Source organism: Vombatus ursinus, unplaced genomic scaffold, assembly GCF_900497805.2.
Source record: "Vombatus ursinus unplaced genomic scaffold, bare-nosed wombat genome assembly UNPS02010193.1, whole genome shotgun sequence".
Classification (NCBI taxonomy): Eukaryota; Metazoa; Chordata; class Mammalia; order Diprotodontia; family Vombatidae; genus Vombatus; species Vombatus ursinus.
In genome coordinates this window covers 8,290,383-8,308,052 of record NW_020949971.1, presented here as the reverse complement: position 1 = coordinate 8,308,052, position 17,670 = coordinate 8,290,383, and the positions used below count along the sequence as shown (strand labels likewise).

The 17,670-nt window shown below is 42.4% G+C and overlaps 1 protein-coding gene across 1 annotated transcript in view; it reads left to right on the top strand.

Annotated features, from left to right (window-relative positions):
- Positions 1-17,670, top strand: part of ANXA5 (annexin A5) — a 55,606-nt gene that overhangs the window by 15,141 nt on the left and 22,795 nt on the right. The window contains exons 3-5 of the mRNA XM_027853748.1: positions 11,747-11,831; positions 12,730-12,824; positions 14,036-14,149. Of these exons, the coding sequence (XP_027709549.1) occupies positions 11,747-11,831; positions 12,730-12,824; positions 14,036-14,149 (294 nt within the window). The remainder of the gene's footprint in view (positions 1-11,746; positions 11,832-12,729; positions 12,825-14,035; positions 14,150-17,670) is intronic.

The window sequence follows — 17,670 nt, the reverse complement described above, 5'->3', positions numbered from 1 at the left end:
CGGGTTTCCCTGATTCCAAACTCTTCACTCTAGCCATGGCACCATGTTATTTGGTTAATCACTGTTTTAGAGCAGAGCCTGGAAAGAGGGAGATACAAGAAAGTCTATTTGGATGGGGCAGAGAAGAGGAGGGAAGGAAGGCTTCTGAGCAAGGGAGATGGTCCAGGCTAAGGCTGAACAACAAAGAATGGGTCTGGAGCAACCAGGGCTGTTTGAAAACCAAAAGCAGAGACAGAGAGGGCTCTTGACCCCAGGCCATCCCTATTTGTCTGATTTCTTTTCTTTTCTTTTTTTTAGTGAGGCAATTGGGGTTAAGAGACTTGCCCAGAGTCACACAGCTAGTGAGTTTTTATGTGTCTGAGGCCGGATTTGAACTCAGGTCCTCCTGACTCCAGAGCCCGTGCTCTATTTAGTGCGCCACCTAGCTGCCCCCTATTTGTCTGATGTCTTAGAAGAATTCCAATTTTGACATCACAAATACATATTTAGATACAAAAGAAAACATGACTCTGCTTGATACCTGTTCACTGCTGACAGAGGAAATCAATTCATTTGGGAGTTTGTTGACACCCTGGTGTGGATGGCCTGATGTTACTGATTTAGAACAACCTTGGTCCGGCACCTCCGGCTCACTGACTTAGAGCTGAAAGAGACCTCAGAGGCCATCTGGTCGAGCTCCTTTGTTTTACAGATAGGGAAACTGAGGCCCAATGAGGTCAAGTGACTTGCTGGAGGACACTCACATAGGTAAGCAGTTTGAACCCAGGTCCTGACTCCAGAGACTAAGTGCTCTTCATAGTACCATGCTGCCTCATCAGGACCTAATGAGCCATGGACATTCATCCTTGGCCCAATTTAGCAATTGGTGAGGGAGTGAAGGGGCCCAAGGAATGTGTCCTTGCAGGGGTTGATTCTCTCCCTGGGCTTCATGTAAAATGCTGATAAAATTACTAAAAGCAAGTCCAGCTTTATTTTCGGCTTTTTCTGTATCTGCCTGGTATATCTCATTCTTGCTGGCAGCTAGGTGCAACTTCTGGGGATCTTCACTGGGATCTCTTGAACATCAATGATAGTTTAAAGTATTTCATACTGAGTCGCTGTTAGCCACTTTTAGAGAGAATTGTGAGTTTCTAATGTGTTTCTTTCCCGTCTTGGGACTATGGAACTGGGGAGATCAAATGGTGGACCTAGAGTCAAGAAGACCTGATTTCAAATCCTGTCTCAGGTACTTACTGGCTCAACAAGTACTTAAGTACCTAACCTCTGCCTCAATTTCCTCATCTGTAAAATGGGAATAATAATAACACCTACCTACCAGCATTGTTGTGAAGATAAAATGAGATATATCTAAGGTTCTTTGCAAACCTTTAAGTGGTGTATAAATGCTAGGTATTATTGTTATTGTTATTATAAAACTGAAGGAGGCCAAGGATGTTGGGAGCCAAAGATAGACAACAGAAAGAAGAAAGCAAAATGAGAAGAGTCAGGAGGACCTGAGTTCAAATCCGGCCTCAGACACTTCCTAGCTGTGTGACCCTAGGCAAGTCATTTAACTCTGTTTGCCTGAGTTTCCTCATCTGTAAAATGAGCTTGGAGAAGAAAATGGCAAATCATTCCAGTATCTTTGCCAAGAAAACCCCAAAAGGGGTCACAGAGAATTGGGCATGACTGAAATGACTCACCAACCACAACTTGTTGGTATGTGATGGTGGGGAGTCCTTCTGGGACTGGGGTGGCTACTGAAGCCCAGTTCTGTGACTTTGTGAAAGGGGTAGAGGGTGATCTGAGGCAGAGAAGCTAGGCCTTCAGTCTTCACCTGGCCCTCCCTCCTTAGATAGTTGTGGGGTGGAGTTAGAGGCCCTACTGTGTGCTACACATTGACCTCAAGGCTGGGGGAGATACGAAGTTTAGATAAGAAATAGTCTCTGCCCACCCAGACATTACTGCACCTCATGGGGACAAGACATCCACAGGGATGGCAGTAAACTCTGTGCTACGTGCTAAGGGCATTAGAGACCTACAAAACAAAACTGAGTCATGTGCTGACTTGGGTGTTGAGGGCTCACCTGTTCCTAGCTGCTTTCTTCTAAAAAGAAAAAAAGCCACCATCAAGATTGCCCAGCCAAAGGACCTTTCCCTGCTATGTCCCAGGGCAGAGGATTCCCTTTGGGGGCTCTGATGACAAATCCATTCTTTCTGCTTCATGGTGGATTAGGAAGTCAGTGCTGGAGATAAGGACTGGACTGGGATTTCATCGTTATAGGGAATTCCCACATGAGGCCACTCCTTCCACTAGGGCAGGTGACACCTTCCTGCACCTGCTAGCCCTTGATGGTTGCCTAGAACATTGAGAGATAAAGTTACTTGCTCAGGGTTATAGAATATAGATTGAACCTTGAACCTCAGTCTTCCCTTCTCTGAAGGTGGCACTCTATCACTTTCACTGGGACAATGATGACGATGATGGTGGTGGTGGTGGTGGTGGTGGCAGATCACACTTGTATAACACTCACAAACTATGAGATCTGTGCTATTTTACAGATGAGAAAACTGAGGCTCAGAATTGCCCAAGGTCACACAGCTGGTATCAGAAATGGGATTTGAAGCCAGGTCTCACCTGACTCTGAAGTACAGTATTCTCTCTGCAATCCCATGCTGTGTCTCTCATAATAACATCTAATAACAGTTAGTACTTACATGGAACTTTAAGGCTTACAAAGCTCTTTGCAAATATTATCTCATTTGAGCCTCATGACAACCTTGGGAGGTAGGTGCTATTATTATACCCATTTTACAGATGAGGAAAATGAAGCAAACAAAGGTTAAATGACTTGCTTGGGGTCACAGAGCTAGTAAGTGTCTGAGGCTGGACTTGAACTCAGGTCTTCTAGAATTCAAGTGTAGTCCTCTATGTAGTATGCTATTATGCAACTACCACAGAACCCTAGAATATAAAAGGGACCTTAGAAGCCTTCTCATTCAACCTGTAGCTGAAATCCCGTCACCAGCATCCCAACAATGTGTGACTACAGGGCTGACAGATTTCCAAAGGCCATCAAATCCAGCTCTCTGCTTTTAGAAAGCTTTCATTTAAATTGTTCTGGGTGTGTGTGGGTGTTTTTAGAGCCTTTATCTGAATCTGAGGCACACAGAGGTTTAGTGTGCCCAGGGTCATATGATTAGTAAGTAAACTGAGGCAGAATTGGAACCCAGGTCTTCCTAACTCCAAACCCCAGTGTCCTCTATCCACTATGCCATATTGCCTCTTGAAGGATAAAAGTTCTGCTTAGATTAGATTGTAAACTCCTTGAGGGTAGGGACTGTCTTTTCCTTTTTTTGTATCCAATTGCTTAGCACTGTGCTGGGCATGTAATAGGTGCTTAATAAATGCTTTTTGACTTGACTAAATTGTAAAGGTTTTGTGGTCCTGAAGGATTAGCTTCACTAAGTCCAGAGGGGTTCATTCTTAGTTTGGTCTCAAGATGGTTAATTCTTTAGCCAAAGGAACTCCTATTTAAAGCCCACGTCCAGAAGTGCTTTCCCTTAACAAGAGGAGGATTGGATATAACTACTCAGATAGTCAACAAGCATTTATTAAGCTCTTACTGTGTGTTAGGCACAGTTGCTGAGATATCTATATATCTATATCAATATCTATCTATCTATCTATCTATATAAAGGCAAAAGACACTTGGCTTTGACTACACAAGGTACATGCCAGTTCACATGCAAAGCAGAAGTAACCCTCCCAGAACTGACAGCAGATGTTAGGGGATTCCTTGAGTAGACATTTATTAACCACCCAGCAGTGTATGTCTCCTGACTTCATGGAATGCACAATAAACACCAAATTTGTAACATCTGCCCTTCTCTCTGCTCCTACGTCTCTGCCCTTATTCAGGCCCATGAGAAAAAGAAAACCCCAAATGGGGTCATGAAGAGTCTGGCATGACTGAAATGACTGAATGGCAACAGCAGTGACCTCTTAATTTGTCACCTTGCTTTCAGCACCTCCCTTTACAAATCTGTTCTCTTCATAGCTGCTAGATTGATACTCACAAAGCGCATATCTGACCAAGTTACTCCCTTTCTCAGAATCGTCCGTGGCTCCCTATTGTCTCTAAGCTAAAATAAGAAATCATCAGTCTGGCCTTTAAAGATGTCTCCAATCTGACTCCCCCAAGCTTTTCAATCTTGTTTGATATTGTGCCCCTTCCCACTGTCTCTGTTCTAGTTAAGCTGTCCTGCTCTTGACCTTCTCCTGCCTCTGGGTTTTTTCATAGACTTCTCATGTCTAGAATATTCTGACTCTTATTTCTATCTCAAAGAATCCCTGGCTACTATCCAGAGTCCAGCTTATGTCCTGCCTCCTCTCAAGCCGATCCTCTCAGGGAATGTTCCTTCCTCTTGAGATTGCTTTATTTTTATAAAATACATTTACAATTAGAATTATTATGTAGCATATTTATAATAATAAAATATAATTATAATCATTGTATGGTATAAAATACTTATAAAATATATTTATAACAATAACTATTATAAAGTATTACATAATAATAACTAGCATTTATATAGCACTTTGAGGTTTGCAGAGTGCTTTATAAATCTTATCTCATTTTATCCTCACAATAACTAGGAGGTAGATGCTGTGATCCCCATTTTGCAGATGAAGAAACTAAGGCAGATAGGTTGAGTGACTTGTCCAGGGTCACACAACTAGGAAGTATCACACAAGATTAGAACTTGAAATCTTTCTGACTCCAGGCCCAGTGCTTTATTCCCTACTCTACTTTGCATTTCATTGCATTTACTTATCTGTGTACAAATGATATCTTCCCTCAGAAGAATGGAAGACCCTCCAGGGCAGGGACTCTTTCATCTTCGTATGAGACAGCTTTGTTGTTTGGTCATTTTCTAGTTGCCCCCAACTCTTCATGATCTCATTTGGGGTTTTCTTGGCAAAGATACTGGAATGGTTTGCTGTTTCCTTCTCCAGCTTCTTTGACAGATGAGGAAACTGAGGCAAACAGGGTGAAGTGACTTGCCCAGGGTCACACATCTAGTAAGTATCTGAGACTGGATTTGAACTCAGGAAGAGGACACTTTCTGATTCCAAACCCAGTGCTCTATCCACTAGGACACTAGCTGGCAGCCCATAGTAGAATGAAGGCTTAACAAATGTTCGTTGAATTGAATTGGAAATGTGGTGCTTTACAATAAATTTTTCAGATGTTTATGGACAAATCTATACAATAAACATTTATTAGATAATATTATATATCCTGTGCAATCCAGTATTCCTCTGAGCTCTAATTTCCTGATTTGCAAAATGGAGATGATGCTATCCTTTTGTTTTTCTCTTCTGCCAGTTTCTCGATATCCCCCTTCTTGCCTTCTGTGTGCTGTGTCCCTAACACACCTGTTACTTTGTACTTTGAGTGAACAGACTGGAGAAAGCTGACCTGAAGCTATCCATTTATCCTAGACAAATGGCTCTCTACTTCTTTTAGAAAGGTCATTGATTATGAAAATAATCAAAGCCCCTAGGGGTTTGAGGGGGAAGTACTCTCCTGGAATGGTTGCCTGCTGGGATCACTTTCATCTGAGTGGAATTGACCAGCCTGCCTAGCACTGCCCCATTAGCTGAGGTATGATTTCACCAGGGTAGGTACTCAGGATGTGTGCTTTCTTTTTCCACTGTGCATTTGTGGTTTTAAAAATTCTGATTTCTACTGTGTACTTTTAGAGAATAGCTTTCTTCCCTTCCAGAAAATCAGAGGGCTGGGGTAGACTTTTTTTTCAAGGTGATAATTAAAGGATGAATTGTGTATCTCTGCAAAACTTTTTTCCAAGGGGGCAAATGAGAACTCTTTGGAAAATGTTAATGCTGAAGGGAAAAGGGAGTTATTGAGCATGGATGCATTAAATTCAACACTAGGAGCTAGGAATCATCTTTGTGGTAGGCACTGGCTATAAAAGATAAACATTGAAAGATCTTTACCTTCAAGGAAATTATATCCTATCGAATATGTAAAGTTATTTCTGGAGGGAGAGGGTGCTAATAACCAGGGATGGAGAAATACCTCTTGTAGGAGCTGTGTAAAGGTCGGGTGAGAAAGGTGTGCATTTCAGATAGAGGGGACCACTTGTGCAAAGGCTTGGAGACCAGAGATGACAGTTGTACATAGAAAACATCTAAGAAGCCACTTTAATTAGAACAAAGGGTAAGCGAGGGGCAATAGGATGAAATAAGATTACAAAGGTAGGGAGGAGCCAGCTTGTGAAGGACCTTAAGTGCCCAGCTTTTGGGTTGTCCTAGACACCATAGGGAGTCACTGAAGATTTGAGTGGGGGGAGGGTAAAGAGCAGAGTTGTTCAGGTGGAATGGAATGAACATAAATGAAATAAAATTTAAATCTCTGAAGAAGCTGTTGAGAGTTTGACTGTTGAGTTGAGACACTGAATTTCCCGAGAAGATGAGAGAACTGTTCTTTGTTGGGAAGGGAAAGGGTTTGGAGGGAATCACCCCTATAGAATTCTTCCACCCTGTGACTCATATTTGTGAGTCCCATCTGGTCTCCAGATGTTACCATGGCTTTGGGTTGATTTTGAGTGTGATTCTGCTAACATAGCTTGGAAGGAAAATATTTCTTCAGCTCTGGAAAGTAAGCATTCCAATAATAATTTTCTTGTTTCTCTTTGGCTGTGGGATGTTTAGAGCACACCCCACACTGGTTCAGCTTGAGTGGAGAGTCCATGTTGAGGGTAACGTGGTGGTGACTCACTGTCTTGGTGATTTTGGGTTTGTTTCAGGAAGTTTGGTTTCCATGGTGTCTTCAGAACTGATAGAGATGATCTCACTGGGCAGAGAAAACTTGGTAGTAGAACAGGTGATTCATTATCACTGTCCCTTTGAAGGAATCCCCTCTTACCCCCCCCCCCCCCCCCCCCTTCTTTTCTTTTCTTTAGGCAATTGGGGTTAAGTGACTTGCCCAGGTGTCAAGTGTTTGGTCTGAGGGTGGATTTGAACTCAAGTCCTCCTGACTTCAGGGCTGGTGCTCTATTCACTGCACCTAGCTGCCCCTCTACTTAACAGTTTCTTAAGCATTTTTGTCTGTTTCCTAGCGCAGTTCTGGCTCATTGTAAAAACTTAATAAATTAATATATTAATAAATTATCTATCCGTACTTATCTATTTGATAGTCTTTAATTTGATGATGACTCAAATATGAGTTTATCAAAGAATAGTCTCAGACACATTGGGTTCTATTTCTGGGTTCCCTCCACTTCCCTTGCTTACTTTCTCTGTCCTTTTTCTAGGACCATATACCTTTTAGTCATTCTTGCTTTAGAGTACATTTTTCTAAGTTTTTTTACTATTAATTTTTTAAGTATCAAGTATTTTTTTTAAATCAATCTGTCCCTCCCATTACCCTCTACCCCCTAGTTGATCAAAACCAAAAAACAAACCTTCCAAATAAATCTCTCAATATGTGTCCAGATAATAGGACAAAACACTTTTCCCCATTAGCTGTGTTTAAAAGTGTATGCCTCTTTCTGCATTTGAAGGTCATTACTTCTCTGTTGAGAGATGAATTACATATTTCATCTTCATTCTTTTGGACTCATGATTTCTCATTGTGTTGTATCAGAGTTCTAAGGTCTTTTCAAAGTCATTTTTCTGTAGAGTACATTTTGATAGCTATAGCACCTATTGAGCACTTACTGTGTACCCAGCTGGAGATCCAATCAAACAAGACACTGCCTATCCTCAAAAAACTTACATTCTAGTGGGGGAAACCATATAAAACAGAAAGGGGACCTAGAAAGTAGGAGGAGGGGAAGGACACTATTTGGGGAGGAAGGTAAGCATAATGGCTTGGCATGTGAAAGTGTGTGGCAAAGTCCAAAGAGCTGGGATTTTAGGATCTTTTACTCACTTAACCTCTCCATACCCCAGTTCTTTCATTTCTAAATTGAGTTGAGTAGACTAGGAGACCCAAGGTTCCTTCTAGCCCTAAAGCAGGGGTGGGGAACCTGAAGCCTCGAGGCCACTCTAGGTCCTCAAATACTGCTCTTTGACTGAATCCAAACTTAGCAGAACAAATCCCCTTAATAAAAGGATTTGTTCTGTAAAACTTTGGTGCAGTCTAAAGGCCACACCCAAGGACCTAGAAGGCCACATGTGGCCTCAGGGCCACAGCTTCCCCACTCCTTTGCTAAAGTGATGACCTACAATCCTATGACTCACCCCTTTGATGCAGTTTAGGGGTTCAGGGATGCTGGGCCCCCAGAATCACAACATGAGGGTCCTGCCCGAAAGAATTTGACCCAAGCCTTCTTTCAGCCAAAGACAAGCTTTATTAGAACATTCACCATATAGGGCAGACTCTTAAGGAGTCTGAACATTAGTAAACTGTGGCTAGATTATAAGAATCTAAGCATCTTAATGGAGACAAGATGCACCTTATATACCGAAAGACTATGGGAGGGATCTAGGAGTGGCCAAGTGGTCTACGAGGTAATAGAATTCCAGGGACCTGGACCATTGGCCAAGGGAGAATGGAGCCTAGGTAGGATTAAGGGTGGGAAATGGCCAGGGGCCATACATTGGGAGGTAAAACAATGGAGGGGAGATTGGGTGTAGCCACAGTGAAAGGCCAGTTGATGGGATTACAGCCTCAAGTGAATACCAGAGATCTGGCCTTGTGGGAAAGTCCAGGTTTTTCCTTTCTGGGGCCCAGATCCCAACCCCATCACCTTGAGGAACAGAACCACATTATTATTGATACACTTATTCTAAATGAAATCACATGACCAAAGACCGTTGCTGCAAAATGAAAGGATGACTCACAGGGTCTTCTTGGAGAGGTGGCCAAGGTGATTTCATTGTCTCTCTAAGAATACCAAGACACATGGTGACATGGGCTACTGGGCCACTTTGTAACAAAGAGCTCGTGATCAGCATTTTCAAAGAGGCTGCCATGAAGGTCATTCCAGCCTGTACACTACCGTCTCGTGCAAAGGGTGAGGAGGGAGGGGAACAAGCCCTTATTAAGTCCTTCCTCTTATCTCATTCGGTCTCAGTGAGGAAGTAGAAAAATCCATGAGATCATCCAAATTAAAGGAACACAGGCTGGAATGCTCTGACTTCAGTGCACATCTGGGCACAGGGGAAGATGGCAGGAGGAATGTGGAAAATATGGCTTAGGATCAAGAAATAAAAGCAGTCAAAAGCGGTCAGCCTACACAGAAACCTCACACCGAAAAATCATGAATGCTTTATTCAGCAAGAGCACTGAGAGATGCTGGATGTGTTCAGCACAGAGTGCACTGAATAACTGAATGTGAAACAGGATCAACGTAGACAAACAGGAAGACACTCGGAGTTACCCCTGTGGTAGTTTGGTATTGACCATCTCTGTAGGCAACTAGGTGACCCAGTGGAGCGCTGGGCTTGGAAACAGGAAGACTCATCTTCCTGAGTTCAAATCTGGGCTCAGGCACTTACTAGCTGTGTGACCCTGGGCAAGTCACTTGACCCTATTTGCCTCAGTTTCCTTATCGGTAAATGAGCTGGGGAAAGAAATGGCAAACCACTCCAGTATCTTTGCCAAGGAAATGTCAAACGGGGTCACAAAGAGCGGGACACAACTGAACAACAACATCTCTTTAGTAGCAACATCCATTTAATGGGGCATCGGAAACCCTAAGGCACTATGTAAATATAAGTCGTTGTTGAAATAAGACTTGATGTATGTTGTTTTAGATTTTATTGGGTCATCTGAGCATTGCTAGCCAAGCAGCAAAGGAAATAGGAAATTTATTTTAAAGAGGAAAACATGAGTATGTCCATTTTCAGAACGGTGGGGTCGTGGTGGAGGCTTGTTTAGAAATGAAAGCAATGATTCTTTGTCTCTGGTTTTCTTTTCCCTCAGGTCTAGTACACTGACCAAATCTAAGCAGGGAGAGATTCAGTGGGTGGAAGAAAAGACAGATTTAGGACACTGGCCCCAAGGAGAATTCATCTTATGTGTGTTTAACTAGGGCAAAGAAGACATCCCTTTCTCCCAACCCACAGACTGAGCTCTGCTAGGTCATAGGAGGGCCAAGAATGAAAGCATCAACCTGGAGTACTGGAACGACCCAGAAATGGTCATGCCTTCGTGAGCTCAGTGCATTCAGGCATGTTGACCTCCCCACCTCCCCAGCCTGAGTAACCTGGCTTCAAGTCATGAGAGACAGGCATCCCTTTCACCTCCTAGTGGGGACCGCAATGTTATATCACACAGCCCACTGGAATTGCTTCTATAAGCCATAAAATATGGTACAGATGTAGACTCCTCTGTTTAGCTTTTAAAGCCCTTTATGGTATGGCCCTAACCCATCTTTCCAGCTTATGTACTTCCCCACATTCACTCTGTGATTTAGCCAAACTGGACTTTTTGTTCCTCTCACCCAATTAGGACTTTTCAGCTCAGACACTACCTTTTTCATGAAGTTCTTCATCATTCCCCTCACCTGCTAGTGCTGCCACTCCAATTCCTTTTATCTATTTACTTTATATTCTACAGATGCTGATATGTGACTTGTCTGTTCTATTACAACGTAGGTTCATTTCGAGTAGGGATTTTTTTATTCCTGATTTGTAGCTTTATTTCTGAGCTATAAATGCTCATATTAAAAATTTAACAATTGGCTCTTAGAAGTTTTAGCACATCCCTGGGGTAGAATGAGGGATAGGGACAGGAGATGTGATTTCATTGGGATGGGGAACACCCACACAAGGAAACTCCAGCGCAGGTGGCCATGTTCCCCACAACTCATAGCCTTAGAGATTTGCCTAGATCTCCATGTTCTAGGTTTACTTTATTTTTTTAAAAAAATTTATTTTATTTCTAATTCACAGAACAAAACAACAATTTCCGTAACACAGTACAATAAAAAAGACGATTGTATGTGAAATTACAAATCTACCATGTACAACTTACTATTCCCTCCAAATATACAACAAAGTTATCATGTAGATTTCTTTTTTTCCTTCTCCCACAAAACCGGCTATCATTAGACATAAATAAGTCTATATATGTAAAATTATTCTATACACACTTCTATTTATCAGTTCTTTCTCTGGATGCAGATAGTTTCCCTTCATATGTCCTTTATTTTTAATTTGTGTATTTATAATAGGCAAAATGACTTAGTGGCTCAATGTCATTCTTAAGACAATATTGCTGTTACTGTATACAGCGTTCTCTTGGTTTTGCTCATTTCATTCTTTGCTATTTCATGCAAGTCTTTCTATGTCTTTCTGAAATCACTGAGCTCACCATTTCTTATAGCACAGCAGGATTCCATCACAACCATACATCACAACTTGTTCAGGCATTCCCCAATTGATGGGCATCCCTGCAATTTCCACTTTTTTGCCACCACAAAGAGACTGCTATAAACATCCCATTCACATTCAAAGTTATAATTACCATTTGTGAATTTTCCTCTTATTTTTACTCACTATTTTCTTTCTGAGTCTCTTTTACTGATCAGGAGAAAGACTGAGGAGAGACAATAAAGTCTATCTGTTTCAGAGTCGTAATGTGAATGTCTATCCACTATGTCACGTCTGGTGCATAGTAGGTGATTAATAAATACTTGCTGTATGAAGTATTGATATGTTCCATGTTACTGGTTGTGCAAATCACAGCATGAATTTAGACAGATGATCTATCTTTTGTCTCCTTAGGCAACCAGAGGCACAGTGACTGCCTTCGCTGGCTTTGATGACCGGGCTGATGCTGAAACCCTTCGGAAAGCAATGAAGGGACTTGGTAAGAAGATCTTCAGCATTTTGTATGGTTTTCTTTATACATCAGCCTTCTTGGCAACAATGTCTTAGCAAAAATGGTTTTTGTCACTGAAACATCTTTGCTTCACAGAGAGGTTAGTTTAAAAAACACAAAACCGAGGGCAGCTAGGTGGTGCAGTGAATAGAGTACCTGCTGTGGAGTCAGGAGAACCTGAGCTCAAATCTGGCCTCAGCCACTTGATACTTATGAACTGTGTGACCCTGGACAAGTCACTTAACCCCAATTGCCTGGCCATTAAATAAATAAATAAAAAGAAATTGATTTGAAACTAAAAAAACACAAAACTTTTCTATTGCCTTCTCTCTAAGGCTGCCTGAAGTACTGTGGTACGGGGGGAAAAATCACCAACTCGAATGTCAAAGGACCCAGGTGCTAAACCTAGGTCTGTCACTTAGGCCTGTGTCACCTTTAGAAAGTTAATTAATATCCCTGGGTCTCCCTTTCCTCGTCTATGAAATGAAGGAGTTGGATTAGTTAGCCTCTCAAGTCCCTTCTACTGACAGGAACATAGGCTATTACTCAGCCCATACTTGAAGGCTGCCCAACTTGGTCAAACCTGCCAGAGCTTACCAGTCACTGATTCAGAACCCAGAGCTACATGTTATACTCCATGATGGGACCCGAGTCCTCGAAATAATTATTGTTTGAAAAATGCCAATGATCTTTTTGTACCCACCAAGAATTGTCATAAGAACTAGAAGCTGTATCTGTTAACAGGAGAGAATGGAGAGTAGGAAAATGAGAGAAAAGGTAACCTTGCAGAGTGTCATGGTGTTTTTAGGGAAATGGGCCACAGTGGGGCCTAAGGAAGTAGGGCTATTCTGGAAGACAACTGAGATGGTTTATGAATTCATCGCAGGTACTGATGAAGAAAGCATCCTGACTCTTCTCACAGCCCGAAGCAATGCCCAGCGCCAAGAAATCGCAGTGGCGTTTAAAACTTTATTTGGCAGGGTAAGTGTCCGTTGGGAAATCACAGAATAGAAGATGATAGGACCAGGATACATGAGGCATGTTTGAATAGGCACCTAGGTGGCGCTGCAGTGGATGGAGCGCCGGCCCTGAAGTTGGGAACATTCATCCTCCTGGATTCAAATATGGCCTCAGATACTTACTGGCTGTGTGACCCTGGGCAAGTTGCTTAATGCTATTTGCCTCAGTTTCCTCATTTATAAAATGGAGATCATAATAGCACCTGCCTCCCAGGATTATTTTGCAAACCTTAAAATGCTCTATAAATATGCATTATATAAGTAATATATAAATATATTATTCTTATAGCCCAGATCTGACGATGCCACTCCTCTGTTCCATTAACTCCCATTGTGCTGCTTATCATTATCTCCAGGGTTAAATATAAACTTTTTCAGCCTTTGCGCTTCACTCTTGGACCCCACCTACTCTTCAAATTTCAGTCATTACATATTATTCCCCTCGACCCATTCTGTGATCCTGTCATAATGGTCACTGAGTGTGCTCTTGTGTGAATGCACACACACACACACACACACCCCATACCCCATCTCCAATCTCTGCATCATTGCACTGACCATCCCTGATGCCTGGGATGCCCTCCTGCCTTACCTCTGCCTCTGAGAATTCCTTGACTTCCTGTCCCTGTTGCTAGAGCCTTTCTATCTAAAGTTACATTTTATCTATCTGTGTCTTGTATGTACTGATTTAAGTATATGCTATCTCCTCCTTTAGAATATAAACTCCTTGAGGGCAGGGATTGCTTTCATTGTTCCTTTAAATGCTTAGTGCCAATGTAGCATATAGTCAGCATTTAGTAAATGCTGAAGGTTGAAAATTGATTACCACACAAAATTTTTCTTTAGATCTTTCCTTAACTATATTTACCTAACTTTTAATTTAGAAGTGAATGGTATAGTGGTTGAAAGTCCTGTACTGAAACCCAAGTTCAAATCATGCCTCTGACATTTATTAGCTGTGTGACCCTGGGCAAGTCACCAAACCTCAATTCCTCAGTTTCCAAATCTGTAAGATGAGGGAGTTGGATGCAATGATCTTCAAAGTACCCTTCCAACTCTAAATCTGTGATTCTATGACCATCTATCATTTGGGATGAGATAGCTTGTGTATGTGAGAGGGGACTCATTCACCACTCCTTCCAGGTCAGTCCATCTGTGTCTTCCTTTTGGCAGGATCTTCTGGATGACTTGAAGTCAGAACTGACGGGGAAATTTGAGAAACTCATCGTGGCTCTGATGAAGCCTGCCAAGCTCTATGATGCCTATGAACTGAAGCATGCTCTGAAGGTAAGGGAGGAAGAACAAGAAGAGAAAGAGTCCACTCTTAAAGGCAATCATGAGTACATCTTCTTAAAGAGCCATTGGTTGGTTCAGCAGGAAAGGTGACAAATGCCTAACCATGTTCTTTGGTTCAGCATTTGCAAATGGCGCCCAAGTTGTTTTGGGGAGGCTGCTTGGAAGCTCATAGTGAGCTGGAGGGAAGAGAAGGAAGGAAATCAACCTGCCATTTGTAGGCAAAACATTTCAGTCTTAATTTCTGCCTAATTTAATAATAATATCCTTCAGACTCTTCTTGAATCTTTCATGATATCAGAACTAATCATCTGCCACATTTGGATGTTAGTTTGAGAAGTTATCGTTATAAGAGAATATATATAAGATAATATATATCGTTATAAGAGAATATAAAGTATAGTTCAGTGGTTTGAGAACCAAGGAGACACATCTGAGCTGTATTGGCTGTGGGACCCTGGACCAGTCACTTCCCTCACTGCTCACTCTCCAGGCCACTCTCAAATACTATGAAGTGGCATGAATGTGCCAGTCTGTATTAATTGGAAGCTCCTTCATTGCAGGAATTCCCTTATCTGGGAGTTTCCTCTACCAACAAACTCACAAATCCCATCCCTAGCTTATCTTTGTGGTTATTAATGAGTAAAGCATAGCATAATTTAGTTCAATAAACATTTATTAAGCAACTGTTATATTCAAGGCTCTGGGAGAGGTGCTGGGAGGAAACACTTCCCATTGTTAGTTCAAGAAGGGAAATGAGAGAGAATTGTCATGATGGGAGGTTTTGCCCAAGAATTTTTCTCTGTTGCTCTGGCTCTTTCTGAGTACAAGATATCATACTGTATTTCACAATGTAGAAGCTGGTGACTGGTGATGATTCTAGCCAAAACAACCAGATAACCATCAGCACAATGAATGGCAGCGTATCATAGTGGCTAGAGGGCTGGACGTCATTGGAGTCAGAAGACCTGGGTTCAAATTGTGCCTCTGCTATTTAGTACCTGAATGACCCAGGGCAAGTCACAACCTCATCTGTAAAATGGGAATGGGAATGATCATATTGCCTGCCTTACTGTGCTATCCTGTGGATCAAATGAGAAAAGGCACGTAAAGCCCTTTACCAGCCAACATTAAAGTACTGTGTAAATGTCCCCTTTCCCTTCTGGGAGGCTCACTACCTTGCAGAATGAGTCCTTTCCCAGATAGCTACATCTGGACCCCTTCTGATGGCTGACCAAATTTTAAACCTTACCCTCTGGGCACAGCCAGTTTCCAGTCATTTTTATGGACTATCTCTGTCTCTTAGGAGCTACCCAATCCATGTTTGCCTAGATTTTTAACAAACCTAGCTTGCCTCCTGAGTACCATGTGAATTTGGGCTAGAGACACAGCTTTCTCCCTCCTTGTGAATGGGGCACCTACATTTCTAAATGGACAGCTCACCAAATGATATTTGGGAGTTTTCCACAGGGTTTCTCAAACCCTAGCAGCATCTCAAGACCTTCACTTGTTTACTTAAGCCAGCTTTGACACACCCAGTCCCTATGCAGCTCTCTCCTCATGCGCCACCGTCAGGAGCCATCAGAGAATATTCCCCAGGAGCTCCCCTGCCAGACTGGGCCTTAAGGACTGATGAACCATTCTCCCTGCATGCTTTCAGGGGTCTGTCCTGGGCGTGTTGTTTTTTGTTCTAAGAGCAGCCAAGTTTTAGACCAAGAGTTCTTAACCTTGTGCGTGTCCTGGACCCCTTCTCAGAATAATATTTTTAGATGCATAAAATAAAGTACATAAGATTAACAGAGGAAACCAAAAATATTGAAATACTATAGCCAAACTATTGAAACAAAATTCTTGGAGCCTAAGTGAAGAGTCCTGGGTCAGGACAGCCCAGATCTGGAGCCATCCAGGAGTTGCTCATGCTAGTGAAGGGCTTGTTCACCTGCTGAAGGTGAACCCTGACATTCCCTCGGTGGTCCCTGCTCTGGGGCAATCTCTGCCCATGGTTTTTGAAGGACTTCTCAGTCCCTTTGTATTCATTCTTTAGCCTTTGGCCTTTGTCTGGGCAGTCACTTTAAGGCCTGTTCGCTGCTCTGCAACCTGTTGAACTTTTCCTTTTGTCTTCTCGCCTGTCTCTCCTTCCCGGGTGTGTTGACAAATCCTCAAAGCACACCTTCTTTCCTCCTCCCTCTGTTTCGGTGTTTGTCCAGACCGTCTGTTTTTGTTCCCAGGGACCGGATCTTCTTTTCCAGGGGCAAGGATCTAATTGACATTTAACTGTTTTGAGGCAAACTCTCAGTATCTGTTGTCCTCATGGGAAACATTTATCCCTCCCAAGGAATTATCCCTCTGCTGATTAAATATTTTCTAAAGGATTTTTCCAACAGGGATTTCAGTGTCTCCCTGGGGCTCTCCAGAATCTTCCCTAATCTAGGAGATGATCAGTTTCTCCAAACAGCTGTCCTTCCTCTTTCCTGCATTCACCTTAGTCAACTAGTCCACAGCCTGGCTGTGGCCTCTCCTGACCCTATCTCACAGAGGGACTGGTACCTTTTAATCTACTGCCTGAGAAGCTTTAATTGAAGGAAGCAGGTTGTGTGATACCTTTTTTCATTTGAAGAAAGTTCTGGCAAGCCCTTTAATGACACCCCCCCCCCCACCCCAGCACCATGATGCACCCCTTCCAGCCCTTTCCATAGTCCCCTGCCCCCACCAGCCCAGAAGACAGGTCTTCATAACTTTCCATTTTCCCTCCACTTGTGTCCGTTCTGTCTTTTCTGCAGGAGAGAGATGCAGACTTTTGAACAGATGGTCAGACATTTCAGGCTTTGGGATTTTTTTCTCCAGGTTCTAGGTCTTTCTGGAGCTGAGGTTTATTTCTTTTATTCCTAAACTAGTGTGGGAATTAGGAATTAGAAGGTCTGGGTTTAAATCCTGAGTCTGTCTGTGTAACCTTGGGCAAGTCATTTAATCTTTCTACCCTAGTATCCCTTTCTTTCTTTCTTTGCTTTTTTTTTTTTTTTTTTTGGTGAGGCAATTGGGGTTAAGTGACTTGCCCAGGTCACACAACTAGTAACTGTCAAGTGTCTGAGGTTGGATTTGACCCAGTATTTCTTTCTATAAAATGAAGGGGTTCACTATCATCATCATTATCATCACTAGCCTTTATACAGGTCTTTAAGCACTTCACAAATAGTATCTATTTTGATATTTACAATAGCCCTGGAAAGGAGGTGCTATTATCATCCCTGTTTTACAAATGAGGAAACTGAGGCAGACAGAGGTTAAGTGACCTACACAGGGTCACACAGCTAGTAAGTGTCTGAAGCCAAATCAAACCCAGGTCTTCCTAACTCCAGGTCCAATACTATGCACTGTGTTACCTGGCTGCACCCTGGATGGCCTCCAAGGTCCCTACCAGCTTTGATTCTGTGATCCCATGAATCTCAGAGGATATTTCTATAAGAACAGGTATAACCTGCTGGCCTAACATTTCATAGCTTGACATAGAATTCAGT